Source organism: Corvus brachyrhynchos, unplaced genomic scaffold (assembly GCF_000691975.1).
Source record: "Corvus brachyrhynchos isolate BGI_N302 unplaced genomic scaffold, ASM69197v1 scaffold70, whole genome shotgun sequence".
NCBI lineage: Eukaryota > Metazoa > Chordata > Aves > Passeriformes > Corvidae > Corvus > Corvus brachyrhynchos.
In genome coordinates, this window is record NW_008236217.1 from 1,342,910 (window position 1) to 1,363,701 (window position 20,792).

The 20,792-nt window shown below is 45.3% G+C and overlaps 1 protein-coding gene across 1 annotated transcript in view; it reads right to left on the reverse strand.

Moving 5' to 3' along the window:
• Positions 1-20,792, reverse strand: part of SLC35F3 (solute carrier family 35 member F3) — a 46,622-nt gene that overhangs the window by 12,518 nt on the left and 13,312 nt on the right. Inside the window, exon 2 of the mRNA XM_008643283.2 lies at positions 329-548. Within this exon, the coding sequence (XP_008641505.2) occupies positions 329-548 (220 nt within the window). The remainder of the gene's footprint in view (positions 1-328; positions 549-20,792) is intronic.

Below are 20,792 nucleotides of genomic sequence, written 5' to 3' on the forward strand. Positions count from 1 at the left end.
AATAGTCACTTGGAAGGCATTGGCAAAGGGTCACACATCCACAGCAACACAGAGATAGCACATATCCTTTGTGACACACTCTGGAGCAAGTTACCTCTTTCCTGAAGCAATATGCACAAAGGCACTGGGCTGGGGGAGCCAGGGGCTCCAGGAGATCACAGGCACCTGGGAAGGCTGCAGGGAAGGATGCATCCCTGCTCTGCAAGGACTTCTGTGCCTGCTCAGCTGTCTGCATGGGTGCTGCTTGACTCAGCTGGCAGGAGGCAAGGGGTAAAGGAAAGACACAAGGGTGAGGGGGAAGAAGGGAGACAGATAAGGAGTCACTTACCCTCACTCCCATGAACCTGTCCCTCAGAACGATCCATGAAAGCAAGAACACAAAAGCTTTGTTGCAGCAGAACAACACGGAGACATCCGTAGTGTTTATTTTCTTTATTGCATGTAAGTAAAGGTAGTTTGTGAGTGTCCAAAGAACACCAAAGGGTGCTGCCTTGGTAAAAAACACCTTCAAAGTCAAGCCATTGTCTCCAAAAAATCGGCAGCACTCCCTAAAACAAGGAGAGAAAGGCAGTGTTATTACATAAGCCAGTCACAGTCTGCAGCAAATAGATGGCTTTTTTTGCTCCTCTTCTCTTCCTCTGGGGAAAGAGAGGCACACACCTTAAAGAGGAGAAAAAAATCCAAGTTTCAGCTTCTGCTGCAACAGCCAGCACCTGCACAGGGTACAAACAGGGAGGGGCTGCAAACATGGGAGAGGGCTGCAAAGAGCAAGGGGAGAGGTGACAACAGGAGGTGAAATCTCACTCGTTCCCCAGTCCTTTCACATCTTGAAGCAGTGTGGGGTCATCCTCCACCCTTCACCCCTGTGGGCACCAGGATGCTGAGGGCCCAGGGTTGGCAGCAAAGCCCCTAGCTCCCTGCTCCCCCTGAAGCCATGGGAAGCTGGTGCCCATCCGATCTGCTATGTGGAGCTTGCAAGAAGCCTTGCAGGAGTCCGGTTTGGGGTTTTTCCACTCAAGGGGTGGGACCTGGCTCAAATCTCCAGCACCATCAGGGCAGGAGCAGGAGGGGGTGGCAGGCAGCTGCCTGCTCCCACTGGGGTGAGAACATGGCATGGTAGCACCAGGGGACACGCTGGATCAGCTGCAGCAGCAGTGGGGAGTCAGGAGCTCGTGTGTGCAATCCAGGCTGGGGATGCTGTGAATCCCTGAGCAGGAGGCAGCCTGAGCAGGTTCAGCCTTGGCACAAAGAGCAGAAGCACCAGCAGTTTGTTTGTGTCCCGAATGTGGCAGTGGGCAACAGGACACAGGAGGTGATGAGGTGCAGCTTGGCCCTGCTGGCAGAGTTGGGATGGGGCTGCAGGGGTGGGGGGGGAGACCTGCCTACAGCATGTTCCTGCCTGGCAGCAGAGCTGGGAGCTGCCGACTGCATGGAAATTCAGTAACACAAAGAAGGAATGAATCAGCCTGCGGGACTGGGACTGTGGCCAGCAGCCTGCAAGGTGTGTGGGGGGCAGCCAGCACAGTGCCCTGGCAGGCACTGCCATTGCTTACTTTCAAACCTGGAAACTCCCCAGGGCCCTGAAGTACTTTATTGGGGTGTTTTGACAAAACCTGAGCAGAATTAAATTTCCCACTGACAATGATGGACAAATAGGTTTTCACTGCTGTCATGAATTTCAAGCTGTTTGTTTCCTGAGACTGGGCATGTAAAGATCATTATTTGGACTCTGATGAAAGCATTGTTTTGATCCACTTTCCTAGAAGACAGGGCTGTACCAGATGAATACCCAAAAAAACCCGTATCCATTCTTTGAGGCTAATCAGATCTCCCCATCCACAAGTCTACATCAGCCCACAGCCCTTCTGCTGCAGCAGGTAGAAGACTGCAAGATAGAGGAAACACATTTTTTGTGTTGATTGGCTTTTGTTGCCTGCCAGTCCCTTGTATCAAATCATAGCTATGCAGAACTTGCCCGTCTCTGGATGTGATGAACCTGTACTTTGGCTGCTGTACACGGACACTTTCATTTGAGCTGCTGGTTCTGCACTGTGTCACTCCGTGTCCCTTGTCCTCTGCAAAATTGCCTCCTGGCAGCAGCCTATTCCCTGCCACACCTGTTAACTGCCTCTCCGTATCAGTAGAAGAGCTGCCCATCTACACCACAAACCCCAGCCCAACTTCTCACCTGCTGGAGCCGTGCTGGGCTGTTCAGGGATGCTCATGACCCTGACAGATGCTGCCTATGCTCAGCATGTGGCCTGGATCCATTCTTTCCTTCCACAAACACTATACCCACTTCAAGTCTGGCCTTCAGTCCTGCACAGCACTGACTGTACCAGCCACTTGCCACAGGCGACACCGGGAGTGCAAAAGGAAGCAGACACATTGCAAAAGCCAGTCCCAAACTTCATTAGAGGCTTAAACCTGCTTCCTAAGACACTGCGAGGGTTGACTGCCAGGGTGTCATAGGCAGCCAGCCTCATGCTCTGAAAACAAAATACACAGGCACAGTTTAAATTAAATGACGTGAAACAAGATTAGTATGAGAGGAACAGAAACACTGTACTCAAATGAAAGGACAAAAATGGAGTTTATGTTGGGATTCATCCTGGGGAAAACAAATTCCTCCTGCCAAGAATGTGCTCCCCACACACAGAATTAGCTATCACTATTTCATATGCAATAGAAACATGTGCTTTTACTGTCTTGTGGGCCTGATTCTTGTTCAGTAAATACCACTGGATTCATATGATATCACAGCCCAGATCCCTGAAGCATCCACTGTAGTGCCATGACGCCCCAAAGGACAGCCTTGCCCTGACATGGATCATGACCCTGAGCTGCAGTGCCCACTTTGGGAGACTCCTCTCTCTGCCCTATACAACAAAGCTTCCTTTTAGCTGCTTTGGCTGGTTTCACCAAGCGTGAATTGCTTTTCGTAGGCTGGCTCCAGCTTTCAACGGAAACCTCCTTATGGCAGAGATTTCCTTACTCAGCCCAGTTGTAAGGAAGCTTCTCCCCGAGGACTCCTAGGGCTGTGGAGGGTGCTGCCAGCCATGCACCCACATCCACAGCAAGCCCTGTTGTTCCAAACAGGGGCACTCCTGCAGATGGGTTAGATGGCTGCCTTGGACTGGCGTCTTCAGTGGAGTACGAGGAGGAGCATCTGGGAGAGTGTGGCATAGTTTGTGCACCAGAATGGCTATGTGACATACAATAAACCTCTCACAATTAATTGTCTCCCCACGTTTGCTACTGCTTACTGGGAAAACTGACTTTTCCTTGGTGCCGTAGCATTTGATGAAGAGAGTTGTCCGTGAGTAACAGTAGATAAATAGTTATGGGAAGTACGGCAGGACTTTGGTATAACCTACGCTGTAAGCTCAAAACAGTCAGGGATGACTCCAGAAAAAACAACCTTCAGCTTAAATATTTTGACAGAACATTTGAACACAGCTGTTCCTGCTGTCCACTAATTTCTGGGCCCAGCACAGACATGGGCACATCCCCTGTGTTAACTCCCACACTGTGTTAAAAGAGAAATTTTCATCTGAGATTGACAAAACCTATTCCTGGTCACATTACCAGAAATCCTGTGCCTGCTGCTCTCATCTGCCTCCTCAACCTGAAAGCTGCTTTGGTGCTCTCTTGACAATACAGTTTTGCTTGCTGGGATCACCCTGCTTTGCCCACAGAATAGTGGGACTTTGGGTGTGGACAACAGCCAGAGAGCTTAGAGGAAAAAGTTGATACAAAGCTCAGGTGTACCCTGGCCCTGTGAATCCCCAGGTCATGCTGAGTGTGGCCCCTCTTCGGCAGAGAACCCGCCCTGAAGAGCCCTTCTGCTGAGATGATCTCCCCCTTAATCTCTGTAATCCTCTATGTGAGGAGTAAATTCCTACAAGTGCCAGGCTGTGTGCAGGTAAGGTGGGAGCACACAGCAAGGAGCTGTGGCATTGTAGGGTGTAATGCTGTATTTTTGAGATAAATGATCTTCCTGCATCATTTTCCTCAATTCTGCCATCATGAGCTGGTGCTCCATTGTCATCACAGCATTTGGTTTAAAATGTAAATGCAAGGCATTAACAAAGGCAACAGCCAAAGTCTATGTAAGACTGGAATGGAAATGTCAGAGGGAGGATACTGGAAGAGAAATGTACTGGCTCAATTGCTGCAGCAGCAATAGAAAAAAGTTTCCTTCCACCCAGAAGTGCCACGTCCACATTCAGCCAATCTGAAGGCTCAAGAGTGAAATAAGCCGTGGGATTACACTGCGGGGAGGAGGTCTCCATGCGAACAGAAAGCACTGCAGCCTGGTTACACGTGGCCCTTGGGAAGTGTTTCCAGTGAGATGTGGCACAGTGGATGTGCTCGCCAAGGGGTGTTGCTGAGGGCACTGCTGCAGCAAGCAGCCTTGCTGTGTGTTGGGGTAACGGGATGGCGCAGGTGAGAAAGAGGGGCAGAAACTCGGCCTGGTCACACTACTCTTCCTCAGGATGTCAACTGGTAGGGGTGACAGCTGGGAGCAGAAGTGGCTGTGTCGCTTTCAGGGCATCCTATTCATGGGAAGACAACAATGAAGGCAGATGGAAACTTGCTTGTAGTTTCTAAAATAAAGCAGTGGGCACCACATGGCACCACTGAACTCACCTTGCTGCTGCTGTGGCACAAGCTCTCCACTGCAGCAGCCCCCATGCAGGGCTCAGCGAGTCCTGACCAGCACCCAGGCAGGTGCTGTACATGCCAGCGGTCCTCTCTCCCAAATCGGGATTCTGGTCCCCTGCCACTTGTCACTTGGTGGTCTGTCAGCTTGGCCTGAAGGAGATGTGTAGTGTCACTTGGAAACAGCATGTAGCTGCTACAGTACTACAGGAATTGGGGTAAAAGATACTACAGAAAAGCCTAAGGCACAGCAATCTTCCTGTTGGTGTCTTAACTCTAAACTGTTTGCTGTTTTAGTTGTCACGTACTAGATCTTGTTCTTCATCATACTCTTTTTAGTGTGTATGTTCATTAACCCAGCAAATCACAAATTACCTCTACCCCATTAGGCAGGTCTCCAGCACAATACTAGCAAAATAACTCCATCACTGGAACCAAGCATCCCCAGTGAAGTAGATCAGAAGTCATCAGTGCCAAAATTCTATGCTAAGTAAGAGTTAATTATATTGAAAGTAGGTGTTGCAGTCAAATAAAACTAGCAAATAAAATATGACAGCAAAGCTCCACTTTTTCCCCACTGAGTTCACAATTACATATTTAACACTATTCACCTTCCACTGCCTGTTTTGTCTTTAACCATTGCTAGGTAGTCTTGATGTTTCCCCACTTCTCCGAACCTCGAGAAAATGAATTTATAAAATTTTGCCAACACTAGAAGGAATGTTTTTTTCCCTATTTTGAGAAAAAGAAAATCCCACCTATGAAGAGGAAAGGCAGACAAGAACCAGAAAAAGTACACACAGTGTGCTGCCCCAGGCCAGGGGTTTGGTCTCCTGATACTCCTGCGGAACAAACCAGTGCCAGAAAGGTTTGTAAGCCATTGAAACTGCCATTACATCTTTGGGAATTTTGCAGCAAAGTAGAAAATTTCTGGGAGTAATACACATCCTAAGGGAATACTTTTCACAAGCCAGTTATTTCTCCTTTCCAGACTGTTAACTTTCACTAGAATTTTTTCATTGTCTCAATGTTCATACTGGAGCCTTTTTCTTGAAACCAGGTTTGGATCTGCTGTTGCTCTTAGAGGGTAATATTTCTTCTTTGTAGACTGTGCTTCTTACTTTGACCTTGCAAGGTCTGTACCTGCAAATTGAATTTGGCTAAATTGCTTCTGATTTTCAGCAGAGTGAGCATCACCTCCCTGGAGCACAGCAAAGCCACCACTGTGCCAGTGAATCCGTCTTCTTGATTAGAGATTGGCAGGCAAAACATGTTTTGCTAATCCCTGCACCAATTAGGCCTGCATGGATAAATAATCTGCAGATGTGCAACAGTCTTACATTTTCTGTTCAATGTACAAAAAAAAAAGACATGGACTGAAATGTCATGCCATGTCTTCTGGGAGCACTCGCAAGCCAGTTGTAGTAAGCAAAAGCAAAGCAGACAGGCAAGATGCCCTGACAGTAACAGGAGAGAAGGAAACTAGACTCAAGTTTATTTTCTCCCAGTGAAAAAAACCCACGAGGACGTTTTTTGTAATTCATCCTGTTAGGACCACAGCATCTCTCACACATTAAGTGGAGGTAAGTATGACTGCTGTACAGATTAAAAAATGAAAGTTAACTCAATATATTCTTCAAGAATTGTCTCCAGAAAAGTAGATGTGTTTTGCAGAAAAAAGGATCATGCCTCCAGCTCTGCTTCCCTCCCCTTTGAGCCAGCACTGACCCAAAGGGTAGCCGTGACAAAATCAGCTTCTGAGGTGGGTGGATTTCAAAGCAGTGGGAGAAAAGGGTGAGCTCATGAAACCCATTTTACAGATGTGCAAGCTGGGGCACAGAGAGACAAAGTCACTGGATGATTTAAAGTGGCAGGATGAGGGCTGCCTGTTGATTGCACCTTCAGAGAGATGGGGATTTGCTTTTCCTGCATGTTTATTTTATAGCCAGCTCCTGTTACTTATCAAGACAGTCCCTGTGTGCCTTTTTCCTGAGTCACCACAGGTTCACATGCCAGCAGAACAGTTGCACAGAGGCTCCTGTGGTGTGTCCCAGATCATAAAATGCCTTGAATAAACCTGCTAGCCTCAGCACTTTGCAGAGGGATGCCCAGGACTCCTGCCATGGCTTTTATTGCCTCGCTGGTCTGAGGCTTCTACAACAAAACCTGTATACCCCTGCCTGCAGCTCTCCCCAGGAAAGTTGCTTTCCAGTGCTGGGAGGGCACAAGCTTCTCCTCAGCTTCCATGGGGCAGAAGTCTGAGACCTGTCCTGGGTGTGCTGGTGGGCCTTGCCTGCCTTGCTGCCTGCAGTACCTACTGTGGAATGCCGTAGCCCACGGCCAAGGACCTGTTGCTCTTCAGAGATGTCTGTACTTATCCAGTCCAGTCTGTCTGTGCTGGGGATCTGTCTGTGCTGCAGATCCTCGCCCTTCGGTCTCTCATTATACCCTTCCTAACGGGAATGGCAGCCCTTCAGCCCTGGAAGTAACATCAGCCCCAATGACAGCACTGGTTTCTGGAGACGGACGCAAAGGGTGGCTTCTCTAAAATACTCTAATGGCTTGTTAATGCCTATCATCTCATGCATATTTTTCTGTAAGCATGTTATTAAATGCAAGAAATTACCATAGAAGCCAATCAAGCATCCAGCTGCCACTTTTAAATATCTGTGCCTGCGACTGACCATTACTTGTTTCTACGCTTAGTTTGGGGCTGGTGTTCTGCCTCTAAACTTCTATCTGTTCTGGGAGTTTCCAGCTCATATGCAGAAAATATATTCTGATAGGCAATGGAATGAGAAAATTGTCTTCTCTTAAATTAAACAAAAGTAAATGAAATAAAAAATCTCCAGACTGACCTTCTCTGAACTAGAGAGGCAGAAGCAATTGGTTTTGCTTGGCACTGTGCACGTGCCAAGCTAGATGTTTGCACAATAAATGCTCCCAGGAAATGCTTAGCTATGGATTTACATAATACACCAGAATGGCTCCAAAAGAAGCAAATAATACAAATCTTACAAACCACCTGAATACACATTTTCAAGACAAGTCTTAGCACAGACTCAGAAGCCTTAATGAGAGACTGTTTAAACTAACATTTAAATAAAAAAAGTTTAAAAGAACAAGACCGAACCACATTTTGGAAAATGCAGCAAGTATTCCTGGCAAGAAGAAGCTTTTAATGTGACAAGATGCCCTCAGCAATCAGGCAGCTGAAATGATAATGAATTATCCAACGTTTTCTGCCTTTACACCCCAGAGGTACCCAGAGCCTGCAGTACTTTATGCTCTTCTAGACAACTGGCATTATACAAATAAAATGCAAGACTGTTGCTATGTGCAAGCTCCAAACACCCACAGACCAGGCAGGCATCACACTTGAACACAGAAATGAGCTTTTTAGTTACACTCAAAGATTGCTTTGTAGAGCACCTTGTTTCTGAGCCCATGAGAAATGAAACCCTTGACTTGACCTGGTGTAGCACTCAGCATTAGCCTCAAATTTTTGTTAGAGCCCACCAGAGCAGTGGCCAGGAGGTACTCAGACTGGACATTCCCCTCCACAGCTGCAGTGCCTGAAGCTGAGAGGGGCATGAGGGAAATGAAAGCTTCAAAGGTTCCTGGGGGTTACTGGCATGCCCACAGTGCAAGCAGAGGGAGAGCTCCTGCTGGTGTTTGGGATAGGGCTGGAGGATGAGCTGGAGGGAACTGACCCATTTACTCGGTGGGGTGTGATGAAGAGTATGTCTGGACCCACTGCCATGCTCAAATGGAGAACAGGGAAAGGACTGTCAGCTCCAACAGCACCACATACAGCCAGGCACAGGCAGCCACGGCAGGGTGTGAGGAGCAGTTAATGATCTGTATTGAAGCTAATGACAGTCCTTGGGGAGCTACGGAGCAAGCTGAGAAAATGAGCAGCAGCAAGTCATCAGACAGTATTTACTCAAGAGTTCAAAAAAGCCCAAGAATGAAATAGGGAATTCATAAGAGGGCTCTGTAATTCCCTTAAACCAAAAAATTCTTGCCCAAAGCAAACATTGCATTGATTCTTTAAATCCAATTTGTGCAGTGACTGTGGCTGGCTATTTGAAGATGACCATTGCTAGTTAAAGACTGCTCTGCATTACCTCTTCCTCCTCCTGGGTTCATCAAAGAGTGACAAAGACAGGGAATGCCCAGTTCAAGGAGCATGCTGGCACTGGTGAGCAGGTGTCCTTAAGGCCTTAGCCCAGCAGGAGTGCTCCTGCTTGTACCATGTACCTAATGACTGCTGCCATCCTCAAAAACAGGATGCTGACTGCTTGCAGCAACTTAGTGCTAATGAATTCAGACCTTCCTGAGGATCTCCCGCTGCACCAGTCATGTGGAAGTGGCCTGGGGTTGCTGGGTCTCCAGAGGGACCTTTCCCCTGAAGGCTCTTGCTCCTCACTTTTATCCTGTGCAGCTGCAATTAGAAAAACTCTTTGGGCTCTGCCTGCCTGAAGGGAAGGCCTCTCACCTTTGCAGGTGCAGCTTCTCCCAGACAGGGAGCAGTGCAGCACCATGGCCCCTCAGCATCACCAGCCTCCCCAGCCACCTGGGCCCAGCTGTGGGGGACACACTCCAGTTCTTGGGAAGGGCATCCCAGCTATCAGAAGAGCTGCTTCAGGGCCCCTTTGCTTGCCCACGGCAGGAGGGTGTTGCACTAAGGAGCAGGGGTTGTGTTTTGGGTGGCTTGGGAGATGCACTGGCACCAAAGTTACAACTAAACTGTGTCCTACATGGCGCAGTATGAGTGAGTTTGCTAATGTTGGCCTTTAGTTAATCAAACTGTTTTTTGGAAGAAAACCCGAACCACAAACCCACATTATTTTTAATCCACTGTAACCCAAGTGGATTAGGCAATTCCCTGCAGGTCCCAGCAGTTTGGAGAGGCGCTTTAAGCAACGCTTCAGTACTTCATTTACTGAAAAGATGAAAAGCATGAAAAGCCTTCCAGGGAAAGCACTTGGAAAGGGCACCAGGAGGCTGAATTTCAGGTCCATAGTGACGGTCTATCACAAATTTTCAGTATGAGCTTGGATGAGTCCCCAGCCAGCCTGTCCCCCTGTGGCAGTGGGGTATGAGGGTACAGGCTCGCTGTTATTTCCCAGGGCTGTGTTGAGGTAAATGCAGTCAAGCATTTGTGCGGCATTTGGCGTGTGGTGAGGGACAGCATACACAAACTGAGGCAGAGAAAACCTAAACATTAGACTCTCAAGGCTTTGACTGCCGGAGTCAACATCATCACTGCTCTCCGTCATCATCCAAAATTTCCATTGACGTCAGTGGATGTTCTGGGTATGAAAGGCCTGCAGACTCTGAAACTGTGCAGCAATTGCTTGTGGATATCTTAAGTTTGGCCTGATGTGATTTATATCCAGCTTGTCCTCTTCAGCTGTGACCTGAACCACTTAGTACTTTTTGGAATAGTCAGAATGAAACTTTTAGGAGAAACTGGCCAGCTGGCCTCCTGTAAATTAGATTTTTGTAGTGGTTGGCATAGGCAGACCAAAAAAGTATGCAAGAATAAAATGCTTTTCTAGTAGTTGCTGTCTTGGCTTCTGTGCTGTGCTGATACAGAAACAGGGTGCCAATAGGAGGGGGAGCAGTGCTGCTGTGTCTTGGGAGAAGGAACAAGAGGCAAAAGAAGGAGGAGAGAAATATCTCTGTAATAAAACTGGCTATGCAAACACCTTGAGACAGCTGTTACTGAAACGCATATATATACCCCCACATACATATTTAATTTGCACCTTTATGCCTGTGGATTGTCAGAGACACTTTGTGTGGAGATACGGCTCCAGCTGGGCAAAGCCCTGTTAGCCCTTGCTGCTGGCACTGCCAGCCTTGGGCCAAGGGCATAAACTAATCAACTTCATAGCCTAAGTACTGATTGTTCAGCACCATGATGGGATACTGGGGCTTGCTGGGAACAGGAAGGCATGTGAGTCAGGCACACCATTAACTTGGCAGCTAGTCTATGAAAAGAAAGAAAGTCATACAAAAAAAGAAAGCTGAGAGTTTGCTGACATAACAGAGTAGCTGACATTTACAATGCACAAATTGCCCCTAGATGCATTAAATAAACGGGATATAGAAGGAAATAATCTTTTCTAAATACTTGTATTTGTGGTCATTTTTAGAGTACGTCCTCTCAAGAACAGGTGAATCTTTTCTGTTTGAAGTTTGTTTGACTTTTTAGTTGCACTGCTGATGTCCATTTAACACAAAAACAGAGCACTCTCTGCCCTGTACTCCCTTACTTTCTGTTCTTCAGCAAAGTCATCCCAATCCTACACACAGCAGCACAGCAAGGAGGGGACCATGGAAGTGGAGTGAGGAGGTCTCAAGACTGTGATGGCATCTATACCCTCATCCCAGAGCCTGATTGAACAGCACCCTCCAGAGCACAGCAATCTTTGAAAAGCAGCCTGTGAAAGATTGAGAAATTCAGCAGTCACGAGGTGAACGAGTACAGCTGATGAGTTTGGTGCCAAAAGGAGGGGGTGTTAGAAAATATGATGTCCATCGCTTCTGAGATTGAGATTTCTAAGCAGCTTTACTTGTTTTGACCTTTCTCCCAATAGGCTAATCCTTCAGAAAACACTGATGTTGCTAGTTGCATTAAATTTGTGTAATGCCTTAGTATAAATGGTAAAAACAGGGCAATATATAACAGAAATTGAATGGCTTTCATTTCTGCTACTGGGACATTAAGGTCTCTCAAGTGGCATACAGTAACTGAGAATGGCTTGAAATCAATTACCTGCTGTGCAAGAGAAACATGAAATTTTACGCTCCCCATATAAGCACTTTGTTGTTTGAACAGTAAACATGCAAATTAAAAAATACTGACACCTACTGAATTTTTAAAGGACCAGACAGTGCAGAAATGGAGCCATAGTACCTGAAATGCCAAGAGAATGTACTCATGAAGGATTAGGCAGATATAACTCCAGTGAAGAGCTGTCAGAACTTGTGTGGTTTGGATTTTTGAGGGCAACATCTCCTCTACAATGTTGTTCTACAAATGTTGGTTGAGAAGTTGTACATGTTTATTTTCATTCAATTTGCAGGGAAACAAAATACCCATTCATTGAATCAGAAGCTTCTGAAGAAGGGTACAGGTTAACAAAAAAACTTACAAAAATACTGAAATAAGTTTTAAAATTTTTTGGTTTGAACAATTTAAGTGAAATTATTCTTCTTAATTCCCAGTAAATATCAACTAAATCTATAGTGGAAAATAATGGAGGCAGCAGAAAATAATTAAAAAAATAGTCCAGATTGTACTGTACTTGGAAAGTGGTTTTATTTTCATTTCCCACCTGTGTATGCTCTTGGATTTTGCCTGTCATCCATTTGGAACAAGGTTTCTTTTAAAATTTCAAAATGCATCCTAGAAAGCAAAGTCTATTAATGACCCAAGAAAGCACATTCTTGAAGAGAGGGAGGAGAATTTTTCCCTCCATAGCCTTACAAGATAGTTTATAGTTACCTTCATAAATAAGACCTGCAGGAGGAAATATTAAAAGGAAATAATAAAGCTGATCATGCACATGCCATTTCAGGAGCCTTGTCTCTGAGGAATTTTCTCCTCCCTACTTTTCAGAGTAATTAAGAAATCTGTAAAATTACATGCACATATGCATATGAGGATCCTATATAAAAGCAAACTTTTCTCTGAAGACTCTTCTCAAGACACAAGTGTACAGAGCAACAACTTCATTTTCTTTCTGAGCACGAGAGGCAGGTCTACAGTATAAATACAAGGCACAGTTGTCTTTCAGTCTTCTTGCACTCTGAGGGATCGACATCTTGATAGTTCTTTCAAGCTCTTTTTATGCTTATGGGTTGATGGGCCACTCATTGTTACATGGTTCAGAACCTGAATATCAGTTTCGTGATCCATAAATATGAAGGCTGTGATCTTTTCCCCTTTATACATTCCAAAGAAGTGAGCAGGATACTGAGTTTTGTGATAGATCCTCCCTCCAGAGAGGAAGTTGAGTTACCACAGAGCAATTCTAGGAACAAGATTTGTGTCTGCTTTTGCAGCTCAGAAAATTTCCAGCTCCTTCCATCAGCTCCTTGCAACTCCCCAGACATCCCAGGTGAAAAGCCCTTGATGTTTCAGAATTGTGGAAGTAGGTAACCCTTCCCTCTCCTCCTCTGCTCAAGCCAGCACTCTCCAATTCCAAAGAAACTACAACCGGTTCTCTCCTTGAGAGATATGTCATTTTCATGGGAGAAAGGGCTACCTGTGGGTGGAAAAGGTATCTCCAGAGGTCTGCCATTAGCAGCTGCATGCCCATCTGCATCTCCTCCAGCATGTGGCCACTAACACAGGAGAACTACGAAGCACTCCACAGACAGCTATGGATGCAGAGGTCCTCCAGCAGTGTCAGGAATGGCAAACTCCATCAGAGCCTTGCCTGATAATGCTGGTGTGAACTTGGGGTCCAGAAACAGGAGAAATAGCAAGCAAATACCACAGATTCAAAGAGCTGCAATGCCCCTGTTACACATGTTGTTGCACTGGTCGGATCAGGTCTTTAAAACAGGTGTCAGCTGCCATGGCTATTAAGTCTTATGCTCATTTGAATTCTGGAATGGTGTAGCTTTATTTACCTCCCTGGTTCCTACTGGAAGTGTGGGGTGGCACATATGTGGGTCAGCCTTGTTGCCTTCACTGTTGGCTATTAGAGCAGCCACATTTGGCACTGACTTTTCTTCCAGCTGCTGTCAATGTCCCACTCTGGACTTTCCAGCCAACATCCTCCTTAGACAGAACATAGGAACATAAATACCTAATGGGGTTATGTCTTGGGGTGACTTTTTCTCAAACCAGGACAGGTTATTAGCCTGTCATTCTACAAGTAAGCAAAAGGATTATGGCACTGAGGTGATTATGCTGCTTAGAGGTTATAAGAAATGAGATCTATTTGAAGTCCCTGGAAAGACCAGAAATGAGAATGTGGTGCAGGCTACTTAAGGTGGTTTCAGATTTGCCACATTTAAAAAACAGACTTGAAGTTGAGACAGTGGATGTAACTAAAAATTGCTGGAAGCCATAAGAGTCCCTCTGAACAGGATGCTAACCATTATTATTTATGTGTTTGGATGGAATACACAGCTGTTCTTCAGAGGCAGGCGGAACTTTGTTTTGAATCTGAAGCCTTCCACGGATAGGATGCTTCAGAGTGCTCATCTGTGTGTTTTAAAATGTTATATTATTTATATGAAATATTTTATATTTTTAAGGTTTTCCTCCTACATGATAAGAGGTGATGAAGCACCAAAAGTCTTTGGCCAGAATCTGGTGCCACGGCAGTAGGAAAATACAAAGCAGTTGCATCTTGTCCTTGCTGTGCATGTGTGGGGGAATGCCAGTGTGGTTTGGATAAGGCTGTTACCGCACACCCTGCTCTCCTTCCTAGTGACATTTTTATGTACTTGTTCTTTTTAATTTATGTTTTTATTGCCTACTAAATGGTTTCTTTTGGCTCTGCTTTGTGTGAACCTCAGTGCAAAGAAAACAGTTCTGTGCAGAGAAGCACTTTGCAAACTGTCCTGAGGAGGAGCGAGCTGGTGCCTCGATAGCATATAATGCACCATCCTGATCTTGGCTGTGAATCTGCAAACTAGGATTTCAACCCAGTCATTGCTGAATGCACCAATTACTTTGTGAAAGGCTGAAAGACAGAAAGAAGCCCTTATTTGTAATGGTAATAACATAGGAACTTTTCACCACAAGATGCAGGACTCCTGAGTTAATGAATTGGAAAACCCATATGCTGGTCCAAATGCTGTACTTGTCTTTTTGGGAACAAAATTTTTGAAAGACTAATGCAGCATAAACCATCCCTTCCTTCTCTACCCATTCTGTGTCAGTGATGCAGTCACTAGGAGATGCCTGTGAAGAGATGGGCCTGGACCACACAGGAATTGCCAGCCTGGGTCCACCCAGGCCCTGTCCTATCTCTGGCAGCTGCTGATGGTGGAGGCACCAGGGACATGGCCCTTGTGAAGAAACCCATTCCCTGGGACAAGCTGCCACTTTCTTGTCTTTCTCCTCCTGCTCTCCTGCTTAATCCACCTTGGATGCATTAGCCATGTACCTTCACTCAACGTGTAACACAAGTGTAGCCCCCAGCAGTTCAGGAGCAGTGAAAATTAATTAAAATTTCATTAATCAAAGCACTCTGAAGCCCTTAGGTGTAAGCGCAGAGCTGAAGTACTTCTCTGTTGCCTTTATGAATCATTATCGTAAGCTCCTGATTATCTGCACAGCTCAACTTGGACTTTGCCACCCTCAAGGAATGCTCTGCATGTGCTTGGTCTGACAAATTTGGGATTTCTTCCTGTGACAAGAAACCATCCATACTGCATGTTGTGATGGTGCAGGGTGATTGGGATTCACTAAGACTACCTCTCTGGAGAGAAAACAGAATCATTACCTTCTGGGAATTAGCACAGCAGATAGAGGAAGAATACAGATTATTCAGGGGAAAGGTACACTGTCTAGCGAGAACTCCTGGAAGACTTGCAAGGAGAGCCCTTGCTTTCAAGTGGCAAAGATTGACTGCTGACAATAAACTCGAGATGACTCAGAAACATGGTATCTGGATTTGTCTCAGAAATGTGACTGTGACATTTGAAAGTGTCAAATGAAAATGACAACTTTTAACATGGATTTCCCTTAATCAGAATAGATCATGCATTTCATGCTGGAAATGTTCTGGCTGTTATCTGCTTCTGTGCTATTACATTTTGATGTGCCTCTGGTAATGGCTTTAATAAAATGTCTGGAATAGAGCCTGTTAAACAGTTTTCTTAGATTTAGATCCTCAGATACCATGGGATTGACTGTAGCACAGATGAACATCCTTTTATGATAGAAGATTTCTAAAATAAAATGTAAGAATATTAGGGAGGACCCTCCTGTACTACAACCTGATTTAAAGTCACGAAAGTAATTTCTGTTCTTTGACTATTTATGACTAGAGGAGTAAAGCTCCTTCTAATCTACATCAGTGAAGCATGTAGCGTATCCACTCTTACAGCACTCACTTTCAGCTAAAATGAAACAGCTTTATGACACACAGCTGCAGTTTATGGCATCTCCCTGGCTTTCATGGGTAGAGGGAGTAACAGGGAATGTGGGACTGTGATTTTCTGAGTGAGACTGTAAGGGCTGTGCAATGAGCCTCCCTCCTGCTTGGTGGTTCTGAAAGCCGAGCAACAGCGAGGAGAGCCAAGTATTTGCCAGATACGAAATTACCGGGCTCATTTGTCTTCCACCTTCTACTCCTGTGACATGCTTATTCCTTCCTTCATTTTGGAAAATGACCTTGTGATCCTTGCTTCCAGCATCACACTATTTCCAGAGCAGCTGCACAGAGAGCAGTGAAAAATCTGCTCCCTGCTATTACAGAGTAAAAGCATTATGAGGGGAGTGGACCTTATCTAGCCATGATTGATGCCTGCCCTGTGGGTGTGCCTGCTCTGTCTTCATTTTAATAACACATTTTTAAGGCCCGTGACAGACTATAATTGTAAAATGGCTTTTCTGGCCCTCTCCCAGATCTGTGGCTCCAGAGGCCATCAGAACATGCTACATAATTTGGATCAGATACCCTTTGGTTGCAGTTATGGCTAGTGCAATTGCAGCCACGTACCCACATACAGAGGATTGCCCGGGAAATGAAAATGGTTGGGTTTATAGCAGAAAGCATGCAAGGAGGAGGCACAGTGCTGTTCTGAGTGGTTAAAAGCAGAGGAGACAAGCACAGTTAGCTGGCCTGTTTCAGTGTGCCTGTGAATCCTTACACATACATAGCAGGGGGTGTTGAAAAATTTAACAGAATTGCTGCTGGGGATTTATCACAGCCTACATACTCTGTAAGCACTTACCTCAGTTTAAGTTCAGACATAGATTAATTTAACCAAATAACTTTATCTGGAAAAGCATGTTTACATCTTTCTAAGACTCTCAGATTGCTTTCAGCCTTGTATTTCATAAACTGCTTTTGGTTAAGTCGGCCCAGCCAGGCTGAGCTCAGTGCTGCAAGCTTTCTGGGGGAGCTTCGCAGTGAGACTTGTCATTTGACTGCCTCTCACATAGGGTTTCCTCTTTCACTGTAATTAGTAAGATCTGGACACCTTATGTCATATTGTGACATGAACTGGGGGAGATAGAGGCATTATGTTGGCAGAAAGCAAATCTCAGGCAGAAGAGGAACCAGGCCTTTTGAAAGTCCTGTTACTTGCATCTACAAGGATGTTTGTAATTATTTGCCTTCCGGTTCACCTGCCAGGTTCTGCTACTGCATCACATGTTGTGTTACTTAGGTTCATGGTGAGGTCCGTGAAGAGGTGAGAAAAGCATCTCCCTGATGTCCTCATCCTTATGTCTGGCCTTAGAGTCAAAGAATCATAGAATCTCTAAGGTCAAAAAGGCCTCTAAGATTACCAAGTCCAACCATCATCTTAGCACCATCACCATGTTCACAACTAAACCATGTCCTCAAGTGCCACAGCCACACATGTTTTGAATATTTCCAGGGATGGTGACTCCACTACTTCTATGGGCAGCCTGTTCCAATGTTTGACAACCCTTTTCATGAAGAAATTTTTCCTAATACCTGATCTAAACCTCCTCTGGCACAACTTGAGGCCATTTCATTTCCTTCTGTCACTTGTTACCTGGGAGAAGAGATTGACATCACCTCACTACAACCTTTCAGGTAATCGTAGAGAGCGATAAGGTCTCCCCTGAACCTCCTTTTCTCCAAATTAAACAACCCCAGCTCCCTCAGCTGCTCCTTATAAGACTTGTGCTCCAGGCTCTTCCTGGGCTTCGTTGCCCTTCTCTGGACATGGCCTTCCCTTGGCAAGTACCGTGGGACCAAAGCCCCTCCACAGGATGCCAAACAGCAGCTGAAGAAGTCAGCACTCACCAGTTAAATGCAAAATGGCAGGTTTTAGCAGATATGTGCCTCAACCTTGATGGCAGACTCTGTGGCACAGATGCTGTGTTTGTTTCCCTGTTGAAAAAGCACCAAGCTGGTCCAGATCAGGATTTGCTGGATGCTAATTTCATACAACTATTAAGCAATAGTGATACTTGCATGGCTGTGTGAGCTAAGAAAAGGCGACACGGGCTTAGATAATGGAGATTTAATATAGCATGTCGCTAGGAGAGGAAGGGAATTAGAAGTCAATAAATAGAGAACAAAAATACATGAATGAGCTGTTCAGCAACGAGAATGTGTATGGGCTTGAGTTAAGTCATAGAACCCTGAGCCCTGAGCCTGGGAGAACAAGTAAGACATCAAAGATTAAGGCTAAGTCTCCTTATTGCTCATGGCAGCTGAAGAACATGTAAGATGATGGATGCGTTAATTAGCTCACTGCATCTCAGGAGCTGAAATAGTTGGTAGGTGGGCTGAGCCATAAACTAAAATAATCCCAGCATGTGAGAGAGGATGAGCAGGCAGCTTCAAGATTATATGGGAGATGGAAGCAAACAATGTCAACTGTCCAACAAGAAAACATAGAATAGTATCTTCAAAATACATAGTAAAAGACTAATCTATCTAATAATACTTGCTCTTTGATATGAATTTTATTTTATTGCTATGCTTGTTGAGCAAAAATGTATTTAGCATTTTCTCTTCATTATCAATAGCATATGTAACAAGGATGAATATACCAAGTTTAGGGTATGTGGTCAAAGCATTCTTAGAAGGGAGTTTTCACTAATTATAATTTGTGAAATAACAAATAAACTATTATTTTAGTAACTCCCCATATCCATTTTTACTCATGTGCAGTGCCAGAATGGGGTAATTGTGTTTTATATTGAAACTTGGAGCGTCCCCAGAGATCTTTGACAATTAAGGTTTACATGTGTTAGGAAATGGCTCACAATCACATTTAATGTATGCATAAATCATAAATCATCCTAAAAAGTAAACCAACAGACAGAAATGATTCGGTGTTGGTGAGATTTATCAAATTTCTCATCAAGATAATACAGAAAGAATTTGACAAATAATCCACAGACAGCACAAATGAGCAAACTGCAAGAAATGACTGGATTACTCCACACCGAAATCCTAGGAGGACCATAGCAAATTAAAAACATCAATTCATATTCAGGTACTAATGCACTGACTTTGCCAGTGGGCTGAAGATTGTCACTACCTACAGACTTCAAAAGGAATTATGGGTGATCAATTTGGATCTTAAAATAGATGTAGGAAGGTTACCTATGTCTCTCACACAGAGCATCAGCCATGGTGGGATTCCAGTCCAGGAGAGAGTCAAAAAACTCTTCTGAAGGGGAGTTTTCCCTTTTGGAAGATTTGTAGGCAGGTGAGTGCTGGGGGTGCCTTGTCCTCTTCCTGGGGCTTCAGCTCTGTCTGTAGGCAAGAAGGAAGGGACTTTGGGAGCAGCACCAGGCAGTGCTTTGCAGACAGATGCTTGAGAATAAGCAGCCTTCTTCCTGCTGTGGAAAGGCAGGTGTCAGCTCCCTCAGCAAACAAACTCGGGCCTGATCCTGGAGACCGTGCTTTTCTATCCAGACCCCCAGGGTAAGATGCTTGTTGCACAAGGGAATTTTTTCACCCCAGTCAAGAGCATGACCCCACACTGATCCTAGAGCAAGAAAGCACAAAATCTGTGGCTTCACTTTCCTTTCAACAGTTTGCAGTTTACAGGAGAGCTCCTGATCTGCAGGATGTTTTATGAAGTCTGTCAAAAGTAAAACAGCCTGTTACCTCCCTGGGACGGTTCTTGCAGGGTAAAGGGGCTCAGCATGTAGCTGACCTCAAATGGTGCCTGTGTACACACACAGACATGCACACACGTATGTACAACACCACAAGGAGACATTTCCAACAGCTTTTACTACTGGTTCACCACTCCTTCCAACAGAATCATTACAGTCCCACCACAGCCTTCAGTAAGAATAGAGAATCCAGCAGCAGAACCTCAAAAATGCTACCCAAAATATCCTGACACCTCACTAAATCTCAGCAACAGAGTAATTCAGAGTCATAGTGCCCTGTGATATCCTTATCTGTCATTCCCTTCCCCCTCTCCCCCTCAAGGTACCTAACACAAAATCTGGCTCATTTTACTGTAAATGTGCAGGAGGGAATCTGCTAAATTTGGCTCTATCAATACTGCACCTACACAACTAGAATAAAGAGCTTCAGTGTTTGAACTCAGCCCTTTCTCAAAACTTAATGTGCTGTGATGAAACTGAAAGGGAGGTTACTCAATAAGCTGAAGCCCTTGAGAGACAGAAAAATGTACTGAACAGTAGTTACTAATTTTAGTGGAGTGTCTGACTTTCTTTACAGACTGTTTCCCAGGAAGAGTGACAAAAGCAGCAATGTGGTTCCAGCTATCTGTTCAGAGGCAATGCTGTTTTGCTACCCTACTTTCTTCTGGATCCCTAGCAGTGAGGGTGCTGCTGCTCTGGCCGGCCCCTGCTGCCGCAGGGAAGGGATCTAAAACACCTCACTAAGGCAGGTGGGCAAAGCACTCTGAGATGTGCAGGGTTTTAAGTGGCTGGGGACACCAGCTTAGTTATCTCCTAGGGTTGCTGGCTACTTTCCCAGTGCTGGAGAGCTGGTCAGCTTTGCCATGGCCATGTTGGGACTACCCAGGAGGTACAGCCTGCTGAAATCTCCCTACACCACCAAGGATGTATGAGCTGAAGAGCTGTGTAGCTAGCTGGCCAAGGGGGAGGGCAGGTGGCTATTTTGTTGAAGGGATCCCAAAGCCGGAATGACAGTTCCTGTTCATGCAGAAAGACCAGTGGCAAGCAGTGGCAGAAAGCAGGTGAACCTGGCATTTAGCTGGAGACACTTTCCATCTTGTTGTAAATCACCTGCTCTTGTTCACTGTGTGGTGGTGGGCTGGAATGAACAGCTCTCTGTTCGGGCATGAGATGTGTTGTGAAGACTGTAACACAGCTACTGGGAATCACTCAGGCACACTGAGGACTATGGGAACATCAGCGTGATTTGTACCAAGTCTAACGGAAAAATCAATTAATTCATTCTCCAAGAAGCGTAAGATAACAA